This window comes from Tilletiopsis washingtonensis (assembly GCF_003144115.1).
Source record: "Tilletiopsis washingtonensis strain MCA 4186 unplaced genomic scaffold FA09scaffold_7, whole genome shotgun sequence".
NCBI classification, from domain to species: Eukaryota; Fungi; Basidiomycota; class Exobasidiomycetes; order Entylomatales; genus Tilletiopsis; species Tilletiopsis washingtonensis.
In genome coordinates this window covers 712,871-737,115 of record NW_020312004.1, presented here as the reverse complement: position 1 = coordinate 737,115, position 24,245 = coordinate 712,871, and the positions used below count along the sequence as shown (strand labels likewise).

Here is a 24,245-nt window from a genome sequence, read left to right as displayed (position 1 = left end):
ATAGACTCAAAGTCAGCCGGGGCCGCGGGAGCCGACGGCCGTGCGAGCGCCATCATGCATGCGCCGCGGCCCGAGCCGGCGTTGCGCCTCTCAGCAGCCCCAGCAGAGGCAGGAAGAGGCGACCGACGCTCTGCTGCGTCCTCGCCTGAGCTGCCGGCGGCTGCGCGTGTGCCCCCTCCGCTCCTCTCACGTCTGCGCGATGCAGCTGGCGCTCTCGTCTCGCACTCGACTCGTCTCGCATGACGCCAGCGCGGAAGAGACGATCTTCTCGCGCCGGCGCGGCCCAACACGCCCGCCGCTGCATTCCGGGCTGCGGACATGCGTCCGGCTGCGGGAGACGGCACATGTGGCGGCCAAGCCTATGTGGAAGCGAAGGTGCCGTGCTGCACGCTGCATGCTGATGCTGCCCGTCCCGAAAACCACGAGAGTGCGCCGAGAGCGCCCAGTCGGCAGGCCGACGGCTGCATGTTGCTGCCGCTGCTGTGCGGCTTCTGCGCTGACTCGGCCGCCGTTGCGCCTACGGCAGCACGCAGCAGCCTGCAGACACTCCTGCCTGCCCTCGCAGCTGCAGCCGCTCAGAAGGCCCAGTCGCCCATGCAGCAGCAGCATTGAGCGTCGGCAGCAGATTCAGCCTCGGCATCGGCGCCGGCGCTCGGCCCCGGGTGCTGGAGGTCGCCTCCTCCTCGCCGCCCTGCGCACGGCCGCAGCGAGGCCGGCAGCCTCCGCGGACTCACACCATGGCTGCCGCTCCGTCGCGCTTGCCTGGATGCTATGCTGTGTTCTGCCGGCGGCGTGCATCTGCTGCTGCGCTGCATGCTGCAGCAGGTGCATCGCATCTCAGGCGCGCAAGCTAGACCAGCCGGCTGCGGCCGAGGGCGCCTGAGAGATGCTGCCGCTGCGCCCCGCCCAAGCTCCGTGCCCTGGCGTGGCCCGAGAATGTGCAGGTGCGCAACGCCAGTCTCGCCCCTCTGCGCTCTGGCCGCTCGGGGGGCTGCGTATTGCAAAATGGACACATCGTGCATGACTGGTGGCGCCTCCGCGGACGCAGCGCAGCTCGCCAGGCAGCACGTCCTAGGTCCATCGCGGCAGCCTGCGCAGCGTCGCTCAAGGCCGCGTCCGCGATCGCCAATCCAGACCTCACGTCTCCTCGCCCCGCCTGCCTGCCGATGCCGGCTGAACACGGCTGTGCTGCAGCCCTGGCAAGAGCTGAGCTCAGCCCTCGAGTGCACCAGCAGCGTGCTCAGCCGCGACCGCACTGCGGCTCGGCTCGTCGACCTGCTCAGTGCGCGTCCCTCCACCTGCGACGGCAGCCCAGCAAGCGCTGGCCGGTCTCTCGGCGCCTACGCCGAGAGGCGCCGACGGCTCTTGCACGTCAGCGAGCACAACTCCGCTCCCCAAAGCACAGCAGGTTGCGCGGCACACCGGGGCCAGCGTCGATGGGCGAGGCTCAGCGCCGTGTGCGAGCTGCTCTGCGCCGGCGAGAGGGCCGGCGCCCAGGTCGCCGACGCACGCCCGAGCGAGCCCACATGCGGCGTGCCTGGGCACGGCTCCGGCGCTCGCCTCGCTTCTCGCTGCAGCACAGCGACGAGACGGCCGCGGGAGGCATGGCGCACGCATGAGCGCTCGTTGCTGACGGTCCGACGTGCGGTACGGCCCCCGAGGCGCTGGTCCGAGCCTGGCAAGCAAGCATGCAGCGGACGCACCCGGCCAAGGCCCGCCGACTGCATCTGGGGCCGCGTCCATCTTGCAGTGTGCAGCCGGCGCACCGCTCCTCGGGCCAAGGCGACCGCAGCCACCGTCGGCTGCTGCACTTGACTCGCCCGCAGCCGCTCATTTGGAGCGTGCAGCCGACTGGGTGCTGCACCGGCGATGCGGCTCCGGTCTGCATCGGCCAAGCGGCGTGCGGATGCTCCACAGATGCTAGCACGACGAAGCGAAGCAGCGGAATACCTCGCCTCCGCACTGCGCAAGCCAGCGCCATTTCCGCCGTGGCTGGCCTGAGTCCATGCTCGACTTGCCACTCTACTCAGTCTCTTGCAGCTGGGCACGGCGACGAAAGGGCCACCGAGGGCTTTGCAAGTGGCAGCAGTCCCGCGCTGCCCCCCCCCCCCCCCCTGCGCCGCCCCCTGGCGTCACGCTCGCTGTTCAGTGCACTCGCCGTGCTGCTGCAGCACGGCCATGGTGGACGCCCGCCGTCTGCGGTGCTGCATCGCTGGTATCCCGCAGCGCAGAAGGAGTGGTACCTCGCCGTCCAGCGCCCGACGAGCGGAGCAGAGGGCGGATGCAGGTCCCGGAGGCAGGAAAGCAACTGAGGCGCTCCTCATCCCCCAGCCCTGCCGACTCCGACGCTGCGTTGCCCTCGCCCCAGCGCGGCGGCCAGTACCTCGAGTTGGCGCGCAGCTCTACGCTCAAGCCTGCCGTGCGTCTGGCGATCGGTGGCGCCTCGCTGACGCTGCTGCGACCGTAAGTGCGGGGAGCTTCGTGCAGCGGGTGCGATGGCGCCGCCCTTGACAGCGGGAGAAGCGCGCCGCGCCCCTCTCGCGACTAGACTGCTCGTGCAACAGCAGCAGGCAAGCGAGCCACCCCGACCCATTCGGCTCCGAGAAGGGCGGGGCGGCGGCGCCGCGCGTGCCGCAGTTGCATCCCGTCGGACGCAGCGGAGTCTGGTCTGGCGAGGGCAGGAGGCGCGGACGCAACCCGCGGGCTCGCGCAGCGTGCAGAGCCAGAGCCAGAGGGCCGCGCTGCTGCTGCTCTGGTGCTGCGAGAAGCTGGCAGCGTGAGAGGGAGCACGAGGCTCTGGCGCTGATTCAGCGAACATGCTGCACCTCAAAGCCTTGTGCGCTACGTGCGCTACTAGGTGCAGCCCAAGTGAGTGTCGGTGCAGGTGCTGCTGCCTCTCTCGCGGGCAAAGACGGCGCAGCTGCACTGTCCGCCCAGCACCAGTCGAGTCTAGTGACGACTGACGAGCGCAGGCCGCAGCATCAGCAGCCGGCAGCGGTGCTCGCCGTGCAATGGACGTGGCCTTGGCGCTCCAGCTGATGCAGCGTTCAAGGCCGATGTCCGCATCGAAATAGCAACGCCGTGCCCGACGGGCACGGCCGCGTCAGGATGCAGATGCAGACAGAGAGAGGCGCTGTGCTGCGGCGGAGCGTGGCTGCAGCGTCTCGGCTCCGAGGCGCCTCGGAGCCGCGAGCGCCCTCGCGCCCCCGCGCGGCGTCGGTGCGGCGCCGCAGCCCGCACGACGTCGCAGCTCGGCGGCGCATGGGCGGAGCGAGGACAGCGCGACGCCGCCGACTCTGCATCTGGGGCATCGCGCCAGGCGCGGCACACGTCCAAAGCAGGCAGGCAGCTGTCGCTGCTGCATGCTGACACTGCACGCTGTGAAACTCTGACTCGACGTTGAGGCTGCTTTGGCCGCTGCAGCGCGCACAGCGACACGCACGCTGATGCTGCGCGCCGGGCCGCCCGAGGCGCACTCTGCGCATTGACGCATCCTGCAAAGCGTGGGTACGTGGAGCTGCGGCCGTGTCGCGCCGAGGTGTCATGCAGCCGTCGCGGCGATGGCGTCGTCACGTCTCGCCGGGAGGCGCTGGTGCTGGCAGCGCAGGCTGCTGCATGCTGCCCGCTCTGCATGCTGCTGCTGCTGCTGCTGCTGCTGCTGCTGCTGCTGCTGCCGACGATCATCTGTTGGGGAGCGGCAGCCATGTTAGCGCAAGACATGACGCCGCAAAGGCCTGGACCACGCCGCGGCCCTCATCCATCCGCTCTCGGACGGCAAGGACGCTCTCGGACGACACAGAGAAGCGTCAAGGTGTCTCTATTGATGGCTGCGTCGCCGGCGATGCGCATCCGTGCCTGCGGTCAGTGCTTCCTCTGTGCCGAGGTGCCCCACTCCTGCTCGAGCGCGTGCAGGACTGCGCCCTCCACGTCGTCGACGATGATCGTCGGCTGGTGCGCCGGCGGACCCTCGACGTCGCGGAAGACGCCCGTGCGGACGAGTGCAGAGGCCCAGCCGTAGCCATTGGCACCTGGCGCTGGCGTCAGCGAATGCACGCAAGAGCCTCACCGCCGCGTCTCTCTCACCGGCAATGTCAGACGCCGGATTGTCGCCGACCATCCACGTATTCAGCTCGCCAGCCTCGTGGCCCAGCTCAGCGGCGCGGGCGCGCAGCCGCTCGTGCGCATACTCGTACGTGCCCCGCTCGGGCTTGCCAAACGTCGTCGCCACGAGGTCACGGCCCGAAGTGGCCTTGTAGACTGCAGCGACGGCGTGCTGGAAGGCGCCCTGGCCAAAGCGAGAGGCGAGAAAGTCATTGCCCCAGACTGCAGGGTGCCAGCGTGAGCTCAAGCTCTGGCAGCCGCACCACGAGCCACTCACGCAGGTCGCCGTGCGAGAAAAAGAGCGGCACCTGCGGGTGCGTGTCGTCGCCGACATTGCCCACGACGCCGTCGCGGCTGCGCAGCACATCGCACATCAGCTGAATGTCCCGACCCCAGTCGCGCGAATCGTGGAAGACCATGATGGCGGCAAAGTGCACCTGCGAGAAGTCTGCTTGCTGATGCAGTGAAAGGCAAGGCCCACGTCAGCAAGCAGACGTCGAGATGCTCCGGCCCAACTCACCCGCACAGCGCCAGCCTCGTGCCACCTTGGGTCCAGCTTCGCAAAGGGATACACCGGAGGCGCCCAGGCCTGGATGTCCTGCGCCGTGTACACATCGCGGAAGCCATAGCTGCGGCGCGGCGTCGCGTCAGTTGCGCGTCACTGCGGCCGGGCCGACGCCGCACTCACCCTTCCATCACCGCACGGCTGGCACCGGGCACGCCTTCTGGCCCGCCAATCATCAGCACCGGCTTGTCGCCAAAGTCCTGCACCAACGACTGCATCACCGTGTGCGCCTGGATGACCTGCGTTGGCGACACCTGGGGATCGAGAGTCAGCAGCGGGGCAGGCTTCACGCTGGACCTCGATGTGAACATTTACGGCGCCCTAGTGGTGCCTCGGGCACAACTGCTGCACCCTTAGAGCCCTGCTCCGCCCTCTGCCGCGCTTGTAGGGCAGCCCTTCGCCAATCCTGCGCCCCAGTCTTCTACCGCTGTGATGCTCACCGGAACGCCCAGCTCGCGCTGCAGCAGCGCCGCGCGCTCCGTCTCGGACGGCCCGCCGCCGTTGGTGACGTAGACGTAGGGCACGCGCACGGAGCGTGCATTGTTGCCCTCGAGCAGCTGCAGCGCCCGGCGCGCCGGCTCGAGCACCGTGGGCCCGGCCTTGAGCACGCCGTCGATGTCGAAGGCGAATGCGACGCGGCTGGTCGAGGAGCCGGGCGGCGGCGCAGCAGACTGGCGCAGCGTGCGCACGCCGAGGCTGCGCGGCAGCGAGCGGGCCGGCTGGAGGAGCGACATCGGCAGAGGTGCACGAAGAAGTGGAGGCAGGCGCGTGCGGCGGTCCGCGCTGGACGGCTCGCGGGCGCTCTTGTCCGTGGAGGCGCCGCTGAAGCTGGTTTGGCTGCGGCAAAAGCTGACAGCAGCGATGTGGCGCCGGTCAAGGCTGGTGTTGGCTGGTGTAGAGGTGCTTGAGGTCGTCTGGGAAGATGCAGAAGCAACGCGCGCTGCTGGCTTGAGTGAGTTGGCGTGCCGCGAGCGCCGCCGCGCGGCAGGTGCAGCAGCAGATGCAGCGCTCGAGCCATCGCGGCGAGCGCTGCCGGCCGCGCGTCGCCTGGCCTGGCTGGGAGACGCGCGCCGCGCGCACCTCTCCTTCCTTCCACCACGCCACGCCTCACACCACACACACACAGCATGTCGGGCAACACTGCACCGCCTGCAGGCGGCTCCAAGGCGCCAGCCGGCGCAGCACCGGCCGCCGCCGCCACCCAGGCCGCCGAGCCGCTGCCCGCAAACGGCGTGCTCGACGAGGACGACGAGTTTGAGGAGTTCGAGGCGCAGGGTCAGTCGCACCGGCGCAGGCGCACCGCGCCGGGTGTCTGCGTGCCACAGCTCAGCTGCTGACACCTGCTGTCGCCTCCTCAGACTGGCACGACTCAGCCACGTCGCTGGCACATCTGGCAAAGGCCGATGCCGGCGCTGCAAGCGGCGCCAGCATGAGCGGCGACCGCGCCGCCGGCGCCGACCACCTGTGGGAGGACAACTGGGACGACGATGACATCGAGGATGACTTCAGTCTGGCGCTCAGGTGCGTGCGATCAGCCTCGCCAGCAGAGACATGATGGACGGCGCTGGTGCTCGAGAGTGTCGCGCCCTTGGGCGGCGTGATGCTGCCCCGACGGTGTGGCGTCGACGTTGCTGCCGGGGCAGAGCATCAAAAGTTTGGGTCGAGGCAGAGAGACATGGGCCGTTTTATCGCCCGGCTGCTGCTCGCTGCACGGCAAAGAAGTTGGCGGCAGGCTGGACCGCGCCACGACGCTCACGCTTTGGCCCACGCGCTGACGCCCTAGGCCCCCTGCAGGGCCGAGTTGGAGAAGCAGGGCGGCGCACAGGCGATGTCGACGTGAGAATGCGATTCATAGCTGGCACAGATCTGCGTTCGCAACGGACAGAGGTACAACGGTATACACATGGAGGTGAGGGATGGCTAGGACGACACTAGCGCAGCGACTGCATCGGCCTGCCGATCGAGCGCGCCAGCGGCCCTCGCTGCTCTTTGCGCGGGCTGCGAGAGAGGGCCGCCTCGAGCCCCGGCATGTTCTCCTGGTCGCTTCGCGTGCGGCCTGCGCCACGCTTGGCGCGCGGGGACACGGTCGCCGCCGCGGCAGTCTTATGCGGAGTCGATGCGCCCGCGGCCCGCAAAGTCTGCGGCGTGTTCCTCTTGGGCGTGCTGGGTGGCGAGGACCGACGAGGCGTCTCGCCGTTGCTCTCGTGCAGCACTCGCCTTGGCGCACTTGCGGCTTCGCCTTGCGCTTGGTCCTCGCTTGCCTCGTCTGTCCAGCCGCCGTCGGCGGCGCTGGGAAGCTTGGGCAGCGGAGCTTCGAGGCGGAAGCGCATGCGCTCGGTCAGCACGACGACTTCTGGCCACCCGGACTCCACGTCAGTGGCCGGGGAGATGGTGCGAGCGACGTGACTCACTCAGCTGTGCTGGCCGTGCGCCCTGCTTGGCACCTGCTCGCCGCGGCGTACGCTCCGTGCGGGCTGCCTCGAGCGCCACGATGCGCGTTCGCACCGAGGCCGCCCAGGCCTCCGCGTCCTGCGTGCCCGGCAGCGTCCTGGGCGAGAGCCCGACTGGCACGGGCTTGCGGCGCACGCGGCGGGCTGGCGTGGCCACAACGTGCTGGATCGGCGAGCGCGTCGCCGCAGGTGCAGGCGCAAACGCAGGACTCGACAGCGTCTTGACTTGGCCGCTCTCGTTGATGACCTGCCAAGGCGACGCTGGCACCGTGGCTGCGGACGCCTGGTCGCTGCTGGTCAACAAGGCGCCCGGGCTCGCCTGACTGGTGCGCAGCAGCGTGCGGCGACTCGACGGTGTGCGCGGCGGGAGGGAGTCGCGGATGCCTAGCAGCGAAGCAGACGAGCGCCACTTGCTCGACGCAGCACTGCTGCTGCCGACCGGCGACGAGTGCCGCGTCATGACAGACGTCGTCGACAGGAAAGACATCATCGAGCGCCGCTTGCTCTGCCGCTGAAGCACCGAGGGCTCGCCGGGATGAGCCTCCGGCGCGTCTTCGTGTACCCATGAGGCCTCCTCGCCGTCTGCCCGAGGCAGCTCAGCGGCCGCCGCCGTCTCGCTTTGCCGCGCGTGGATCGGCGACGGTGCGGCCAGGGGCAGCGGTGGCGGCGACGAGGCCCAGAAGGACGTGTTGAGACCCACGGCGCGCGCCGGAGTGGCAATGGTGCTGTCGCTCCTCGTCGACATGGTCCGCGTCCGGTGTGCCAGCTCGCAGAGCGGCACGACGACACGCGGCATCGGCTCTTCGACATGCGCCCAGCCAAATGAGGTCGACGAAGGCGTGCTGGGCGGCTGGTTGCTGGCCTGAGAGACTTCGGTGAGGCTGGAGGCGGGAGCTGCGTCTGCTCGGCGCGGGCTGGAGGAGGCGAGTCTACCTCGACTGGTGACAGGCGCGCTGATGACGCAACGATCGGCATCGCCGAGCGGGCCGTGAGCATGCTCGCTTGTCCACACGCTGCTCAGACTGCTCTGCTGGCGCTGATGCTGGCCGCCGCGCCAGATCTGGTCCAGACTTGCGTTGACATGCGCGTCCCAGCTGGCGCTTGCATGGCCGGTCAGATCCTCTGTCACCTCGTCGAGCGTCTCAAGAGGCAGCGCAGGGTAGAGGTGGCGATGCAGCGTGAGCGGATCCATGGCGATGGAACCGAATGCATCCTCGCTGAGGATCTCGGCCGGCGTCGCGACTCCTTCGTCGACCCCGCCGAAGCCGGACAGGGACAGCGACGCCTCGATGTCAGCCATGAGCTGCTCGGCGTCGAGGGCCTCTGCGTCCTCGGCGACGCGCTCGAGGGCTAGGACATTGTCGGGCGTGTCTTCATGTGCAGACTCGGACTCCACGTGCGCCTCGCTGCGGAACGTGTTGTCGGGCGAGATGACGATGTCCTCGTCGAGCGTGAACGACGAGGACAGGATGCTTGCTCCCGTCTCGCGTCGAGAGTTGGCGTCGCTGGACCGGTTGGGCGACATTTCGGCCGCGGATCTCTCACCCGCGAGCGCGTCGCTGATGAACTGGTCGAAGCCCATCTCCGAGCCGAGACTGCGGCGTCTCTGCTGCTTGGCCGCGACATCGGAGCACGAGACGTCGTGGCGCTTCGATCGCGATGCTGACTCGGGAGCGGGGCTTGCGCGCACCATGCCCATGTGACCAGCAAGCGAGCGCTTGACATCAGAGAGCCCGCCAGGAGCGGTGCGGTCTGGGAGATCTGGGGTCGTCGAGCTCTCCTGTACGGGAGTGCTGCCCTTCGCGGGATGCGAGGGCGAGTGCTGTTCGGCGACGGGCGTGGTGCAGCCGCTCCTCGGTCGCGACACCGGATCGACACGGATGGACGTGAGTGCAGACGATTCCTCAAGAGCATAGACGGGTGGCCGCGTGAAATCGACCAGCTCGACCGGCATGAACACGTGCGAGGAGGCCACGGGCAGGCTGCTCTCGCGGGAGTGCGACCGCGCCGGCGAGAAACGCGATGTCAACGAGCCCGGGTGGGCGTAGTGAAGGCTCAGACTGCTGCCCCTTCCGCTCGAATGTGACCGCGGGCTCGACGAAGCAGCTCTTGCTGACAGCGGAGAGGGGCTTGAGGAGACCTCGAGGCGAAGCACGGACGCACGACGACGCAGAAAGCTCTCGGACAGCACGGCTGCGCTGTATCCTGCGGGCTCGTCGTCGGCTTCGCCATCAGCGTCGTCGTCTTGCATGCCGTCTTGAGCGCTCGAGAAGCTGTCGTCGCCCAGCGAATCGCTGGAAAGCTCATCGGCGGTCTGAGTAGGGAGCCGCGAGTGGCCTTCCACCGCTGCTTGCTCGTACGTGTCGCAAGTGTCTGAGCCACTGCGGACATCGGGGCCGTAGTGCCCGTCGTTCGGCAGCGCTTGACACTCAGCGGTCGAGAAGGGACGCCATGTGGGCGAAGCAGCTTGTTGCCGACTGGGCAAAGGTCAGCTGGGCAATCCGGGTTCGATTGGGCAGACGTGGCTCACCGATGCGCTTCATATTCATCCACGAGGGTGCGCTCATCGTCGTCGGCGATGCGCACGTTGGGGCCGATGCGAATGCCGGGGACGAGCTTCGGCAGCAGCATGGCGCTGAGTCCGTCGAGCAGGAAGCTCGAGTGCCGCCGCAGCGAGCGCGCCACTGACTGTCTCAGGTCATCGGGGAAGCGTCCAGGTGGCTGAGGAGTGCTGCCCACAGCCCTCGCCGGGCTTGCGTCGTTCGCAGCGCAGTCGCCAGCTGCGCCAGCCTGCTGCCAATCGTCCGCTGCACCGTCGTCGGTAGCGTTGGCGCAGTAGTCGTCTCGTGGCCTCGACCCAAGGCTGGATCCGCGCGAAGAAGGTGGCAGCACCTCGAGCCGCGGGTGCGGCGCCCAGAGCAAGCTGGCGATGCGGCGGTACGCAGGTCTGGACTCGACGACCTGGTCTCCCACGACTGTCTGCGCGCGCCAGTGCTGAGGCTCATACGCGACACTGCCGACAGCGGGCGCCTCGGCCAGCAGCGGTGCTGAGCGTCGCCGCGTCGTCGCGAGCCGCGGGTCTGATGCACGGCGCTGATGCTCGAGGATGTGAGATGCACGGCCCACAGCACGCGTGTTGTCGAGAGGCGTGCCAGGGCCGGTGATCTGGGCCATGCGTGCTGAGAGAGGCGTGGGAGGGTACGCGCCCGCCATCAGAGGCACATCGTAGCCGTTGAAGCCGCCAAACCCGTTGCCCGCGACCGGCGCAGGTTCAGCGTTGAGGTGCAGCGGACGGAGCTTGCTGAAGGACTCCGGCGTCGGCTTCGGGCAGATCGGCATCGAGCTGGCGAGCGTGTCGCCGAACGTGAAGCCTGATCCGTCGGTCAGAAGCATCTGCAGGGCGATGAGAGGACCTGTCCGGGCGGCGAGTCAGTCTTTGCCTGAGCGGGCGTGCGGGACGGACCTCACCCGTGAGTGTGACAGCCAGCGCAAGTAGCAGGTGGAGGATGTACGGCGCGGGTCGGCTTGCGGGTTCGATCAGCGCGAAGACGATGTACGGCAGTGCTAGGCCCTGTGGGTCAAAGATGAGCTCCTGCGCGGCCGCACTAGCTTACTCGCGGCTCTGAACTCACGAAGGGAAGTAGGACACCGGCCAGATAGCCACCGATGCGCACAAGTGCCCGCCGAGCCTCCGCCTCGCTCAGGCGCTCCTGGTCGTCGGCATGAAGAGCCGAGACAGCACCCTTGTTCAGCATGCGTGCCTCGGCGGCATGTGCAGCCTCGATGGCAGCCCACACGGCGCCGCTGGCGCCGAGAAGATCCTCTCCGCCGCCTTGCACGCAATGCTCGATGCGTGGCGGCACACCGCCCGACAGGAAGCTGCGCAGCGACCGCACAGTCACGTAGCCAGGCTCGTGCGTCTCGAGTGCCGTGCGCATCCGGCTGCGTGTGCCGCTGCGCGACGTCGAGGGCGGAGCAGCGAACGAGACTGGCGTCATAGACCTCGCGGGCGTGTCTGCAGCCGTCAAGCTGCGCGACGCATCTGGGCTGCCGCTGCTCGTGCCAAAGGTGCCGTCGAACTGCGTGTAGGTGTGCGGCACCGGGGCGCCCGCGAAGGACTTGGCTGAGCCGGCGGAGCGTCGGCCCCTGGTTGCGCCGACTGGATGGTACGAAGCGTCCAGGTCGAGGTAGCTGATGTCGCCTCCCTTCTCCGGCGAGCGCAGACGGTCATCGATGAAAGCCGAGAGGCTGGGACTGGGCGGCGGCGGCGAAGAGCGCTGCGTCTGTCCGAATGCCCCACGATCGTCTGCGGGCAGCAACGCATCGCCACTGCTCTGCGCCGCCCAATGGTGGTAAAAGCCCGTCGTCGCCAGTTCCGAGGTTGCAGCTGTCGGTGCCGCGCCTGCATGATCGCCTTGCGGATGGGTACCTGCCCCGGCACTCGCGCGGCGCTGAGAAATAGCGACGGGTATGCGTGAGCTACCGCTGGGCCTGCGAGAGTTGGCCGAGCCACGCATGCTGTTCGGCCCGACTGGGACGAGCAGGTGGGGGAGAGCTTGCCGGCTCCCGGCCTCGTCGCGCGCAGTGTCGAAGCCGTAGGCGTCCATGCTCGAAGGCACCGCGCTAGCTCCCGTGCCATGCGTGTTGATCGTGAGTCCCGTCGCCGCCTGGTGCCGTGGCAGCGCGGCCTTTGGAAAGCCGCCATCGACTTCAGACCGGCGGCGTCCGAACGTGTCGAGCTCTTCCTGCGATGCCTTGAGGGCGCCAAACTCGGTCATTGCGCCGGCGGAGCGCGGCCACGCGAGCTTGTCATACTGAGAAGCGCCCAGCACGAGCGGCCGTGGGACGGGCTGGAAGTCGAACGGCGTGCGCTTGCCTGCGGCGCGAGGACTGGCGCTCGACTGCTGCGCACGGCGGGCCAGCACTCGGGCGGTCCAGACCGAGATGCCCAAGGAGATGAACGCGACCGAGGCGCTGAGCACGAGGGCACTCCAGAAGACGAGGAGCAGAGCGCACGCCGTGCGCGGCGAGACTTGAGCCAGACCGTAGATTGTCGCAGACAGCGCAGCGGCCACGAACACGGCCGCCGCGATGAGGCGGTGATCGAAGCGTCCGAGCGCAGGCGAGTGGCCAAGGGTGATGCGCGACCACGACGAGGCTGCGAGCAAGGAGAGAAGCACCGGTCGCAGAAGGACGGAGACGGAGAGGAGCGCCGCGTCTGACGATCCGCCGGCGCCGAGGAGATTTGAGGCAAGACTGTCGATCTTCATCGAGTACACGATGCTGCGCGAGAGACTCAGCACAGCACACAGGTGCAGTACGAGCATGACACTCACAAGATGGCCAGACTGGCCTGGTCTGCGAAGGCAACGTACGCCAGGAGCCGCTGCGCGGAGTGCAGCCGGGGCCGCGCCACGCTGCGGTCTGCTGCGTCGAGACCCTCGCGCTGCCAGGGACTCGAGGCGCGCTCGACCAGCGTGATACTGCTGCGGGCGGTCTCGCCGCTGGCGCGGACGTTGGAGAGACGCGCGGACGTGGGTGTGGTGGTGCTGAGAGGATGGGCGGGCAGCGAGGGCAGGAGGATGCGCAGCAGCACGAAGATGGTGCAGAGCAGCGAGACGAGCGCCAGGGCGAGCGTCGGGATGAGCGTGGCTGTCAGCATGGTGGCGAGCAGACTGCGCGGTCAGTGTCAAGAGAAGAGAGGTGCTCGGATGGTGTTGCACAAGGCGCGCACACGGGCCGCAGTTGCGCATCTGCGGCAGCGACGGTGCCGCTCGGGCTGCCACCTTCGCCTAGAAAGCAGAGCAACACAACACACCACTTTGTCTCGCGCAGATGAAGAAGCCAGCTGATCGAGTGCTGCGCGCCGCGGCGTCCCTGCCGCAGCGCGCTCAGGGGGCTGGCCGGCCCAGGAGCAGGCACGGCGCGCGGAAGGCGCATCGCGCGGAAGGCTGTGTGCGCCGTGCGCAGCGGCGTGAGCCTGCCCGCGCGCGGCTGAGCTAGACACGAGCGAGAGAACGAAGAGACGTGCCGCGATGAGGCCGTGCTTGTGTGCATTCCGTAGCAGTGCGAAGCTTTGCTGTGATGGGCGCACTTCAGGTTGAGGTGGGAGTCAGGCAGCGCAACCGCAGCGCGCACGGCAAGGCGGCCGCGGGCGCCTCGCGCGCACAGATGAGAGCACAGGGACCATGGGGAGCGGCGCGGCGACGCATGACGTAACGCCGCGCCTCGTCGCGGCGCCTCGCCAGCCGCCAGCCGCCAGCGCGCGCACAGGCATCTCCCTGCGCGCCGTGCACCCTTGCTTCCCCCCCACCACCACCCTCGTTGCCTCTCTCATCATGCGCGCCTCCGCCCTCCGTCTGCTCAAGGCCGTGCCCGGCGCACGTCCCATGCCCGGCCCCACGCACGCCTCGCGCACGTCGCCCGCGACGGGCAAGGGCGCGCTGCACCAGCACCCGGGCTACACGCGTGCCGACGAGCCCATCACCAGCAAGGATCCCAGCCAGATGAGCGCGCCGCCTGAGGGGAGTGCCGGGAGTAGGTGAGTGCAGAGTGAAAGAGGTGGAGATGAGATGAGATGCTGATGAGATGATGCAGCGTGGCCATGCACGGTAGCACGACGTCGGCGCCGCACCCCGAGGCGGCGACGATGGCCGAGGGCGCAAAGATGTGAGTACCGTGGGCTACGTGAGGCGCTGAGTGTGGGCGGCGCCAAGGAGATAGAGGACGAGGTTGCATGCTGCTCCTCGCAGATTGCAGTGGCAGAGCTAGTGAGCGCGACTCGATCGAAGACGAGCCAAGAAGCTTGAGAGATGCGAGCTGGAGAGACAGACGAAGGCAGGCTTGCGGCAGATCCGTCGCGCTCACTTTGATATGGACCAGGCGCGAGCGCTAGAACTCGAGGACATGCCTGTCTTTGAGCTCTAGCGCTCGCGTGTGGCTCGCGTCAAAGTAAGTGCGACGCATCATGTTGCCAGCTGCCTTCGTCTACCTGACGGCTCCTTCGGTCGCGAGAGCCAGCTGGGAGAGGAGGTCCAAGGGACCCTTTGCCATGCCATCCTCGTCGTTGTCCTCTCTGCTCCAGCGCATCAGACTCCGAGCGCTGTGCTCACGCTGGTTGCGCGCAAGATGTCCTTGCTTTCGCCGCTGCGGACGCAGGACATCTCGCGCGCGGTCGGCCTATACGCTGCGTTCCAGAGATGAGCGCTGTGAACAGTGGACAGCGTGCGGAGATCGGCGAGGCAGTAGCAAGCTTGTCTTGCTCGCTCGATGAGGGCGCGACGGGGGCACATGGCACGCTCTGCCTGCCTCTCACTCCTCTCGAGCTTCTCCTTCTCAGCGCGTCATGCGGGACCGGCACAACTTGAGAGCCCTGCCAAAGATTCTGCTTCGGCATGGCGGTCGAGTTGCGCCGGGAACGACTGACGCGCTGAGAAGGCCAAGCGGGCGACGAGGAACAAGCGGCGCGCTGGCGTGCTTGTCGGCCCTCTCATCTCCTCATCGCTTGCTCTTCATGGCGCATCGTGCTTGGAGAAAGTGGACTCGAGTGGTTCGTCGAAGATTCTCTTCGATGAATCACTGCGTGTCCATTTCTACGTGCACGCTGCGCTGTGGAGAAGCGGGCGATGCGGGGGAGATGGGCGACGCTAGTCTCCCTGCGAGGGATGCAGAAGCGGCTGCGCAACATGCTTTCTCGCATCCGGAGCGCTCGGAGCTTCCGAGCGCTGCTCCGAGCGCTCCGGATGCGAGAAAGCATGATGCGTTGCTGCTTCTGCCTCGCTTGCAAAGAATCACCGCTACCTCCCCATCCGTCAGCGCCAGGCGGAGCGCTACTAGCGCTCCCATCCTTCCCTGCGGCTGAGGGAGGAGCGGTGCAACTCGTCGACCTTGCGCAAGGATCTTGCGCAAGGTCCTCGAGTTGCCTGTTCTCGTTCAGCTGCAGCGAAGGATGAGAGCACGAAGCAGCGATAGATGCGCCTCTTCTCTCAGCAATTCATGCAGAAGGACCTGTGCGGCGAGCTTGTTCCTTGACTCAGAGCCCTTGGATGCCTCCGAGCAGCTCTGAGTCAAAGGAGGAGAGGATTCGACGCAGAGCTTTCTCTGCATGGATGGCTGAGGACACTGCAGCTTCTCGCGACCACCTTCCTGCCCGCCGTTCCCCGCGTCCTTGTTTCGTCGCTCTTCAACTCGCAGTTCTTGCGCAAGCATGCTCTTGCGCAACAGCGGCGAGTTGAATGATGGCGCACGTGGACGCGGCGAAGGATGGGGAGGAGCGTGCTGGATTCTCATCTCCTCAACTGTCCGATGGTGCAAAGAGAAGCCCTTCGACAAGCACAAGCATACGTCTCGGCTCTGAGCACTTGGATACCTCCGAGCAGCTCCGAGGCAAGGAGTTTGTCGAAGAGCTTCTCTCTGCTATTCGAGCATGGAGTTATGGCTGCTTGCTAGTCCTCATCGTCGCGCTCCTCCTCTCGTTCTCCGCGGCCCTTCGTCATCTTTCAACTCGCAGAGCTTGCGGAAGAGTCTCTTCCGCAACGCTCTCTGAGTTGAGGGATGACGAGCGGAGCCGGGAAATGATGGAAGGAGCGCTTCTCTTCATCCGTCCAATCGTGCAGCGAGGCGTTCCTCAACGAGCTCTCGCCTCGACTTGTAGCCGTGCGCTACGAATCGAGAGACAAGCTCGTTGAGGGAGTCTTGCTGCACGGACGGAAGGCCGAAGCGTCGAGGAGATGGTGCTCTGCTTGCTGCTCTGCTCGACGCTCTCTTCTTCAGTGTGTCCTTCGCCCTGGCCAAATTCGCAGGCTTGCCGAAGATTCTCTTCGGCCAAGTTGCGAGCTTGGACGTGGCGCGGAGTGTACTGAGGGAGAGAGTGCCGAGAGCCCTCGCGGAGGAGCGCAACGTGAACGTCTCCTGTGTTCTCCTCTTCTAGCCGTCTCAGCCCCTCGTCTTCCCTCATGCCGTTCCCTTGCTGCTCAAGCGCCGTTCAAAGCGTGGAGCTGACGCACTCCCTCCTCTCCTACCCACGACACACACTATGTGCCCTCAGTGGAGGCGCAGATGCCGTCACGCCCGAGGAGCGCTCCACGACGGGCTGGGGCCCCAACCGTCGTTCTTCGCAGTTCAACGAGCACGGTGAGTGTCTGCCTTTGTATCTCCTCAGGCTCGGCCTTGCTGCCTTACGCGCATTGCGTGCCTCCCTTCGTCCTCGAGAGCGGGAGGAGAGCTGATGCATGCTATATGCTGACCTTCGCCTTCGCGCGCAGAGGGAAAGCGTCGCCCAGTCATCGATGGCGGCTCAAACGAGGGCGGCAAGAAGGCCGATGGCAGCAGCCGGACGTGAGCTTGCCTTTCTCTCCCCTCTCCATCCTTCTCCGCACCGGTTCGAAGGGCAGTGGCACGTTCTGCAAAGGCTTGCATCGGGCCAAGGGGAAGGGGGAGGAGACAGGTCCGCACTCTCTCTCCCCGCTCTCAGCCCACTTCTCCCCGTCTGTTCTCGTCTGCGCAATATCAGAGCATTGAAACGCATCCGTCCCCTTTCGCAGTGTCTCCTCTTCAAGGTCCTCTTCCTCTTCCGCCTCCTCCACCTCCGCCTCCTCCTTGTCTGCTCCGTCGCCGCCGCGTCGGCGCAAGCTGCCCGACCTGCCCGGCGGCACGCTGGAGCACTTCCTGATGCGCAACCGCGGCATCTCGCTCTACCGCAGCTTCCTGCGCGCCACGCGCAACATCCCCAACCCGCAGGCGCGCTTCGAGACGGTGCAGTGGCTGCGCGATGACTTCGAGAGAGCCAGAGGAGTCACTGATCTGGTGCGTCCCGCCCGCCCGCCCGCCTTGGCACCCCTTCGCGCCGCCGCCTTCTCCTGCTGATGCTGCCCCGCCGCACAGCAAAAGCTGCATGACCTCCTGATGGGCGGCCACGTGCAGCTGAAGCGCATGCACGGCCCCATGGAGCTCGTCTCGGCCTCGGAGGTCGGCGGGCCCGCACACGGCTCGTTTGCGCCGTTGCGGGGAGCGCGGAGCTTCAAGTGAAGGGAGCGCGAGGGACGTCAAGCTAGGAGCAGTAGAGACGGAGAGCGGAGAGCGTGAATCGTTGCTAATTGCATTGAGCCGTATCTTCGTGAGCGTGAGGGTATGGCAGACCGAGCGAGGCAGAGTGCGAGGGCGCCGGGAGAGAGGCGACCATGAAATGTGAGGGGAGCGAGGTCGAGAACGTGGCAATGTGCGGTGGCCGCGAGGAGAAGCTGTAGGATTGATCGCAAGGTCTTGACGTCGACGCAAGACGTGGAGGGGAAAGGCGGTCTATCTGCGTTTGCCAACGAGTGCGGCCAACAGATCTCCCGCACTCTCCTCTGCGACGACGTCCTCCTCTTCCTCCTGCCCGTCGCCCATCTCGGTCTCCTCCGCCAGGCGCGCAAGAAGCCTCTCTACGTCCTCGCGACTCTTGGCTGCCGCGCCTCCTGCCGTTTCGGCCTGTGCCGCTCCGTCCGCATCGTTCGACGACGACGCCGCGGCGCTGCTGGACGAGGCGCCCGTGTTGGAGAGAGAGCGCTGTGCTTGCAGCGCATTTGCGGCGCGAAGAGAGATGGCGCTTACGTAGCGAGAGGCAAGGGCGGAGAGCTGGACGTAGGAATGAGAGAGCGAGTGCAGCCGATCCACCTGAAGGCACAAGGGTCAGCTTTCCACAGCGCCAAAGCAAGGGAGAGAGCAGCAGCAGCAGCAGCAGCAGCAGCAGCAAAACTCACGTTGAACTCGAGCTCTCCAAACCTCGCATCTCTTTGCGTGCCCTCCACCTCCTCCGTCGACGAGCTCGACGACGACGCAGCCAAACGCCGAATCTCGGCTTCCACAGCCTTGACTTGCTCACTGATCTGCGTCGCGCCGCTCTTCGATCGTTTGCGTTCCTCAAGCCATGCTGCCTCACTCGCCAACGTCTTGTTGGCCAAGTTCCACGCTTCCTGCGCTTCGCCATCCAGGTCCGTCTCTTGCCACTCCTCCTCGTGCGTCGAGTCGGCAGAGTCGAGCGAGGAGAGAAGCCTGGCAGTCTCGGCCTCGAAAGCCTCGATCGAGCGTTCTTCGGCTTCCCAGCGTGACACCTCACGCGCCATGCTGCCTACCACTCCTTCCAGACGAGTGGCGCTTGCAGCATTCGTGACGTTGCGCGGATGCACAGTGGCGCTCGAGTAACTCGTCTTGAGAGGAGGGAGATCTGTCAGCGCGACCATGCTGTGTGACGGCCGCAGAGGACGAGGCAACTCACCCGTGCGCGCGTATTCCAGTCGACGTCAATCCTGCCCCTCTCAAGCTCCTCCAGCGTCTCCTCCATGACCTTCTCCAACACGCTCTCCATTCCCTTGACCTTCTCCCTCTCCTCCTCCTTCATCCCGACCTTCTTCTTTCCCTTTCCCACCTCCCACTCTCCGCGCTTCGCCTTCTCCACGCCGCGTCGCAGAATCCACGACACGAGGGTGCGCATGCGCTGCGCGTCCGCGAGCGACGTCGAGGCATGCCGAAAGAGCTCGGAAAAGGGCACGGACTCGTGTGGGTGCGCCATTGCGCCGTTGGAGAGCGACGACACTCGACGTGTAGTCTTGAGGCCCATTGAATCTCGACGTCGATGCTTCGGCGCCGCACTACTGGGCTCACTACTGCCTTCGCCCACTCGTGCGGCTGTGGAGGAGGAAGAGGCAGCAGCGCTGGAGCCGAGACCGGCGCGCAGTGCTTGATTGCGACGAATGATGGGCGTCTCTTCCTCCATCGGCATGGGCTCCATGCGAGTGCGAGACGTGAAGCGAGAGGCATCACCGGCGGAAGCTGCGTCGGAAGAAGGCGGTGCGCCGAGAGCACCGGGAATGCCGCGCCGAGACGAGGAGGTGCTCTTTGATGGAGGCGCGAGAGCTGCATTAGAGCCGATGGCGGCAGGCGCAGAAGGAGCGGTGCGAGAAAAGATGAAGTCGTCTTCGCCTTTCTCTTCGCCGTACGCTAGGTGAGAGAGAATCAGCACCTGCGACGCGCGACACAACAGCGGCTGAGCATGATCGATGTGCGGAAGAAGCGCTGTCGATGCGCAGGGCACAGAGCAACACGCCCTCTGGCCTGCCCGAGCAAGGTCCGGCTGCAGAGGCGAGCCGGGCTGCCTCTCTCGTCGCCCGGGCAGCGCCAGCACCCGACCCTCTCTTTCTCTCTCCTCGCCCATCTCTCGCGGGCCGACAGCATGCACTGCCCGCATCCGCGCTCCGCATCCGTCCTGTGCTCTCGCGCAGCGCATGCGACACTCACTTTTCCTCGGTCTCCTGACCGTCGCCTTCTCCTTGCGCGCCGGCTCCTCAGCCTTTCTCTTCGCCGGCGCCGCAGCCGGCCGTTTTGGCGCTTCCTTGTGCACGTGATGCACAAAGTCGCTCTGCCCGCCTACGTCTCGCGTCTCGTCGCCGGCACCGGCGAGGATGTCCTCGAAGCGGCGCTCCTTGCCCGCGCCGGCGCGGCGGCGCGTAGATGTTGCCGGCAGCGCGCCGGGCGAGGAGCGCGAGCCCGAGGCGGACGCCGCAGACGACGGGCCAGAAGAGGAGAGCGTGGCGGAGAGACGGGTGCTGCGTCGCGACATGGTGGGCGTGTGCAGGCGCCCGCGGACGAGGCGGCGCGCGCGAGAGAGGAGGGCGAGGGGTATGAGATGGAGGCGGTGGGGAAGCAAGGCCAAGGCGCGCGCCGACGCGTCGCGTGTTGCTCCGCCAGCCGCGCCGCCGCCGCCGCTCCCACCACACGCCCGCGCGGCGCCATGCATCGCCGCCTCGTGCGCACAGCACTCGGCACCTCGCCGTCATAAGCTCGCCATGCCCAGCCACTTCGCCTCAGCCGGCCGCCATGCGCCTCACATGCTGCCACTCAGTGGCCCCGCGCACCGGCGGCCCGATGGCGGGCGCCCCGGGCAAGCGCGCCGCGTGCACGTGACCACGCCGTCCGAGCGCTGCTCCCACGCATCTCTCGCCCGCCGCACCGGCCGCGGCGCCGCTGAATAAGCGCGTGGCGTGGGTCCTCGAGTGGGCCTCTCGCCTCTCAAGCATCGCTCGAGCCGCTCGCTCCGCCCTCTTCTCCACGTCAACCCCCATCACACATCCCGCACGATGGCCTCTCGTCTGCTCTCCCGCTCCCTGCCCGCACTGCGCCGCGCAGCGGCAGGCCCCAGCGCGCTGCCCGCCGCCGTCGGCGCCACGCGCAGCTATGTCGCACCCACGCCGCCCGCGCACCTCGCCACGCACACGCCGACGCCCATCGAGGAGGTCAAGCCCGTGGTGCAGAGCCGCGGAAGCGCCCAGAGACGCTCGCCTGGTAAGTCGACGTGCGCGAGAGTGGGAGGCTGGGGTGTGAGGGAAGAGCGAGAGTGGAACGGATAGCGCATGGAAAGACGCCGGTGCGGAGATAGGCATGGCGCGCACCGACGCAAGGCAGCACGGAGAGCGAGATACGGTCGCTGCGCCATCACGCTGCTGGAATCTGCGCGACGGCTGTGGCCGCTATGCGTCTCTTGCGGCACCATGCCAATGGCCGCATCTGGCGGCACGTATAGGTGGCACAGGACTCGCCGCTCGCTTCGCGCCACTGCGGGCGCGGCTCGCTGCAGCGACCAGCATCTGCCTGTCCCGCAGTCACTCATGAGCTGCTTCACAGACTTCGATGCGATTCTGCAGACGGCCTCAGTCGGCGACTCGGCCACGCGTCCCATCTATCTCGATGCGCAGTCCACCACTCCCGTCGACCCTCGGGTGCTCGACGCCATGCTTCCCTTCCTCACCAACCAGTACGGCAATCCTCACTCCAAGACGCACGCCTACGGCTGGGAGTCGGAAGCGGCCGTCGAGACTGCGCGCGCCCACATTGGTGCGCTCATCGGAGCCGACGCAAAGGAGATGATCCTCACGTCCGGTGCCACGGAGAGCAACAACATGTCGCTCAAGGGCGTGGCGCGCTTCTACGGCGCAAAGAAGAAGCACGTCATCACGACGCAGACGGAGCACAAGTGCGTGCTCGACTCGGCGCGCAAGCTGCAGGAGGAGGGCTTCGAGGTGACGTACCTGCCGGTCCAGTCCAACGGCCTGATTAGCATGCAAGAGCTTGAGGCGGCTCTGCGGCCCGACACGTGCGTCGTGTCCATCATGGCCGTGAACAACGAGATTGGCGTCATTCAGCCTCTTGCCGAGATTGGCGCGCTGCTGAAGACCAAGGGTGCCCAGCTGGCCAAGTCTGCCGGACTCTCCGGCAAGCCGCTCTTCCACACCGACGCAGCGCAGGCCGTGGGCAAGATCGAGCTCGACGTCGACAAGATGGGCATCGATCTCATGTCGCTCTCGAGCCACAAGATCTATGGCCCAAAGGGCGTGGGCGCGTGCTACGTGCGCCGTCGGCCGCGTGTGCGCATGGAGCCGCTCATCAATGGCGGAGGCCAGGAGCGCGGTCTGCGCAGCGGCACGCTGGCCCCGCATCTCGTCGTCGGCTTTGGAGAGGCGGCGAGGTTGGCAAAGGTCGAGATGAAGGTGAGTCAAGTGCTACCAGCTGCCATTGTGGAGGGAGGAGACGCAGGAAGATGAAGGGGCAGGGACGAAGATGAAACAACAGCATGCCCTCATCGCCGATGCGCGCGGGAGGAGAGTTCGCTTGCTCGCTCGAGCTGCTCAACGGCGGCGTCGAGTGAGCATCGAGCTCGTCACTCGCGCGCGGCATGAGTGGGAGCGTCTTTGCGGCGCGATGATCCCGTATGCAGGGGTCTTGAGTCCCTGCAGTCTGCTTTGGTTGTCGCTGGCAGCTCCTGCTTTGCTCATCGTGCCCTAAAGCTGACATTGCGATCCTCACGCGCAGTACGACCACGCGCACATCTCCTACCTCGCCGACCGTCTCAAGACGCGTCTGCTCGGCGCGATTGACCACGTGCTCATCAACGGCGACGAGGCCTCTCACTACCCCGGCTGCACCAACCTGTCCTTCCAATACGTCGAGGGCGAGTCCTTGCTCATGGCGCTCAAGGACATCTGTCTCTCTTCGGGCTCCGCTTGCACGAGCGCATCGCTGGAGCCGAGCTACGTCCTGCGCGCCCTTGGCCTGGACGACGAGAACGCACACTCGAGTCTGAGATTCGGCATTGGACGCTTCACGACGCAGGAGGAGGTCGACTACGTTGCGGAGAAGATCATCAAGGTCGTCGAGCGGCTGCGCGAGATGAGGTGAGTTCGCGCTGACGTGGGGCCGCTGTGGTCGTCGAGCCGTGCAGAGTAAGCCGCTGACACGAACGTCTTCCAAGCCCGCTGTACGAGATGGTGCAGGAGGGCATCGACCTCAAGACGATCCAGTGGAGCGGCTGAGCCTCTCGACGCTCGTTGATCTTGATCTGATCGCCGCAGCGAGGCGTCGACGACGAGGCGTGCGGAGCGGCAGGCGATGGGGAGCGAGTCTTACTAGGGTAGAGGGCAGGGGCGACGACGTGTGACGATTCCAGCTTGTAAAATGATCTTTCTCAGCAGTGGCTCACGCTTCTGGACTTGATGACCCGCGCGCGTCTGGGCGTGGCTCATGGCAAACAGCCCGGCTCCGTTGCGAGAGGAGCGGCACGCTTGTTGCATGCCTAATAAGGTTGCGCACTCCATCGATCTCCTTCACGCTTGGCGGAGCGGCACGAGGCAATCGGGGCCTGCAGCAGCTCACAAGCCGCACAAGCAGCTGCAGAGGTGGAGCGAGTGCAGAGGTTGCTGCTGCCTCCAACGGTGCCGACACGCTGCAGCCCGCCATGGAGCAGGAATTTGAGTGCCATCACACTTGCTGCACTACAGGCAGCTGCAGCAGACACGCGACGTGGCCAGCCAGACGGCTGGCACATCCAGCCGCCTCGCGCAATGGCCGTTTGGAGGTTGATCTGGGTGCCACGCTGCCGCGCACAGAAAGATGCGCCATGGCGTCGAGGGACGCCATCAAGCCTACTGACGCAGCCCCAGGCTAGCTCTTTGGCAATCGACGTGCAACATCGACCTTGAATTCTTGACGGCTGGCAATGTCTTTGTGGCAACTCGGCTCGGTGTCGCAGAAACCTGCAAGCCGCTGCAGTGCTGGCTCTGGCAGAAGGCAACAGTTGATGCTGTGGACGCGCGTGGCCTCATCTCTGCCCGCGTGTGACGTTGCTCGAGACCCTTTACTGCAAGCAGCCAACCACGCACGTCAAAGACACGGACCATTTTTTCCAGGCATGGCTTTGAGCGCATCATTGCCCGCTACGTTGCTCTCTCCCCTCCAGATTGACAAGAAGGACCAGCACGGCACCCCTTGACGGGCCACACTACTCCTCCTCCTTGTTGTGACGATTTGCGTCTCTTACACGGGCTGTGCCTGGCGTCGCAGGCTTGGATGATTGACGCTGGACTGGGAGCACGTGGCGCGTGGATGCGCACAGGGAGCACTCAAAGGCCCACCCGTGAGTCAGAGACGCACAAAGAAGGGCGGATTGAGCAACGCCCGACGCCACCCTCTTTACTGATGCTTTGCCCCCTTGTAGAGTGTCACGTCCATCGTCAATCGTCAGCCACTCCATGCCGTCGCCAACGTCGTATCTCGAGAGAGCTCTCTCCCTCTCTCTCCGCTCCCCGCCGTTGCCCTCAACGCAACCCGCGCTCTCAGCGCTTGCGACGACGCGGGAGAGGGTAAAGCAAGAAAATATAGCGTGACTATTGGTAACCCTCTCTCTCTCCTCTCCTCTCTCTTTCTACGTCCCTCGCCTCTTCTCAATCAACCCCGTTCTGTCGACGCCTCATGCCTCGAATCCGACCCTCCCATCCCGCTCGCCCACCGTCCACCGTCCACCGTCCACCGTCCACCGTCCACCGTCCACCGTCCACCGTCCACCGTACGCCTTGCCAATCTTCCAGCCGCATCGTTGACAGGCTCAGATGAGCTCGTAGATGATGACCAGCACGTTGACGACGATGAGCGGCACTGTTTGGTTTTGTGTTCGTCCCCGTGGAGCGGGATATCAAGCGTCAGCGATTTTTGCGAAATCAAGTCACGCGGCTGCCTTGCTTGCGAACAACGGCGATTCGGAAGCGCGGATTGCGGATCTGCGAATGCGCAATGCGGCCCACGGCCGCCGGAGGGGAGGGGGGGGG

General features: G+C 66.4%; 6 protein-coding genes across 6 annotated transcripts; 3 read left to right on the top strand and 3 right to left on the bottom strand.

Annotated features, from left to right (window-relative positions):
* Nucleotides 1-3,861: 3,861 nt before the first annotated feature.
* FA09DRAFT_333917 (HAD-superfamily hydrolase) lies at nt 3,862-5,400 on the bottom strand (the record flags this gene model as incomplete). The annotated part of the gene is made up of 7 exons (XM_025743708.1): nt 3,862-4,028; nt 4,084-4,323; nt 4,379-4,556; nt 4,622-4,730; nt 4,790-4,920; nt 5,107-5,305; nt 5,339-5,400. 7 exons carry the CDS (start codon nt 5,398-5,400, stop codon nt 3,862-3,864), a joined length of 1,086 nt encoding a protein of 361 aa, XP_025599486.1.
* Nucleotides 5,401-6,520: 1,120 nt separating this feature from the next.
* FA09DRAFT_329134 (hypothetical protein) lies at nt 6,521-12,399 on the bottom strand. Its single transcript, XM_025742046.1, has 5 exons — nt 10,749-12,399; nt 10,585-10,687; nt 9,647-10,529; nt 7,078-9,593; nt 6,521-7,019 (listed from the first exon to the last, which is right to left on the bottom strand). The coding sequence occupies exons 1-5, from the start codon at nt 12,384-12,386 to the stop codon at nt 6,598-6,600; spliced, it is 5,562 nt and encodes a 1,853-aa protein (XP_025599485.1). The 5' UTR covers nt 12,387-12,399; the 3' UTR covers nt 6,521-6,597.
* Nucleotides 12,400-13,410: 1,011 nt separating this feature from the next.
* FA09DRAFT_245244 (hypothetical protein) lies at nt 13,411-14,268 on the top strand. Its single transcript, XM_025739663.1, has 4 exons — nt 13,411-13,657; nt 13,714-13,785; nt 13,999-14,067; nt 14,131-14,268. The coding sequence occupies exons 1-3, from the start codon at nt 13,455-13,457 to the stop codon at nt 14,009-14,011; spliced, it is 288 nt and encodes a 95-aa protein (XP_025599484.1). The 5' UTR covers nt 13,411-13,454; the 3' UTR covers nt 14,012-14,067; nt 14,131-14,268.
* A 1,709-nt stretch (nt 14,269-15,977) lies between these two features.
* On the top strand, nt 15,978-17,442 carry FA09DRAFT_245204 (hypothetical protein). Its single transcript, XM_025739662.1, has 3 exons — nt 15,978-16,248; nt 16,659-16,920; nt 16,999-17,442. The coding sequence occupies exons 1-3, from the start codon at nt 16,151-16,153 to the stop codon at nt 17,140-17,142; spliced, it is 504 nt and encodes a 167-aa protein (XP_025599483.1). The 5' UTR covers nt 15,978-16,150; the 3' UTR covers nt 17,143-17,442.
* FA09DRAFT_325082 (hypothetical protein) lies at nt 17,413-18,664 on the bottom strand (the record flags this gene model as incomplete). The annotated part of the gene is made up of 3 exons (XM_025741153.1): nt 17,413-17,769; nt 17,856-18,302; nt 18,371-18,664. The coding sequence occupies 3 exons, from the start codon at nt 18,662-18,664 to the stop codon at nt 17,413-17,415; spliced, it is 1,098 nt and encodes a 365-aa protein (XP_025599482.1).
* Nucleotides 18,665-20,351: 1,687 nt separating this feature from the next.
* FA09DRAFT_329131 (cysteine desulfurase) lies at nt 20,352-22,539 on the top strand. The gene is made up of 3 exons (XM_025742045.1): nt 20,352-21,635; nt 21,958-22,319; nt 22,397-22,539. Exons 1-3 carry the CDS (start codon nt 20,640-20,642, stop codon nt 22,455-22,457), a joined length of 1,419 nt encoding a protein of 472 aa, XP_025599481.1. The 5' UTR covers nt 20,352-20,639; the 3' UTR covers nt 22,458-22,539.
* Nucleotides 22,540-24,245: the final 1,706 nt, after the last annotated feature.

What these genes read in the sequence shown, in the direction of transcription:
- FA09DRAFT_329134 (XM_025742046.1), bottom strand. Translation starts at nt 12,386, where the DNA reads ATGAAGATCGACAGTCTTGCCTCAAATCTCCTCGGCGCCGGCGGATCG. An exon ending in CCGGTGTCCTACTTCCCTTC is followed by an intron (nt 10,688 to 10,748) that starts GTGAGTTCAGAG and finishes TTTGACCCACAG; the next exon opens with GGCCTAGCACTGCCGTACAT. An exon ending in GCTGGCTGTCACACTCACGG is followed by an intron (nt 10,530 to 10,584) that starts GTGAGGTCCGTC and finishes CCGCCCGGACAG; the next exon opens with GTCCTCTCATCGCCCTGCAG.
- FA09DRAFT_245244 (XM_025739663.1), top strand. Translation starts at nt 13,455, where the DNA reads ATGCGCGCCTCCGCCCTCCGTCTGCTCAAGGCCGTGCCCGGCGCACGT. An exon ending in GAGGGGAGTGCCGGGAGTAG is followed by an intron (nt 13,658 to 13,713) that starts GTGAGTGCAGAG and finishes GAGATGATGCAG; the next exon opens with CGTGGCCATGCACGGTAGCA.
- FA09DRAFT_245204 (XM_025739662.1), top strand. Translation starts at nt 16,151, where the DNA reads ATGTGCCCTCAGTGGAGGCGCAGATGCCGTCACGCCCGAGGAGCGCTC. An exon ending in TTCGCAGTTCAACGAGCACG is followed by an intron (nt 16,249 to 16,658) that starts GTGAGTGTCTGC and finishes CCCCTTTCGCAG; the next exon opens with TGTCTCCTCTTCAAGGTCCT. An exon ending in CCAGAGGAGTCACTGATCTG is followed by an intron (nt 16,921 to 16,998) that starts GTGCGTCCCGCC and finishes CCCGCCGCACAG; the next exon opens with CAAAAGCTGCATGACCTCCT.
- FA09DRAFT_329131 (XM_025742045.1), top strand. Translation starts at nt 20,640, where the DNA reads ATGCCAATGGCCGCATCTGGCGGCACGTATAGGTGGCACAGGACTCGC. An exon ending in TGGCAAAGGTCGAGATGAAG is followed by an intron (nt 21,636 to 21,957) that starts GTGAGTCAAGTG and finishes CCTCACGCGCAG; the next exon opens with TACGACCACGCGCACATCTC. An exon ending in GAGCGGCTGCGCGAGATGAG is followed by an intron (nt 22,320 to 22,396) that starts GTGAGTTCGCGC and finishes ACGTCTTCCAAG; the next exon opens with CCCGCTGTACGAGATGGTGC.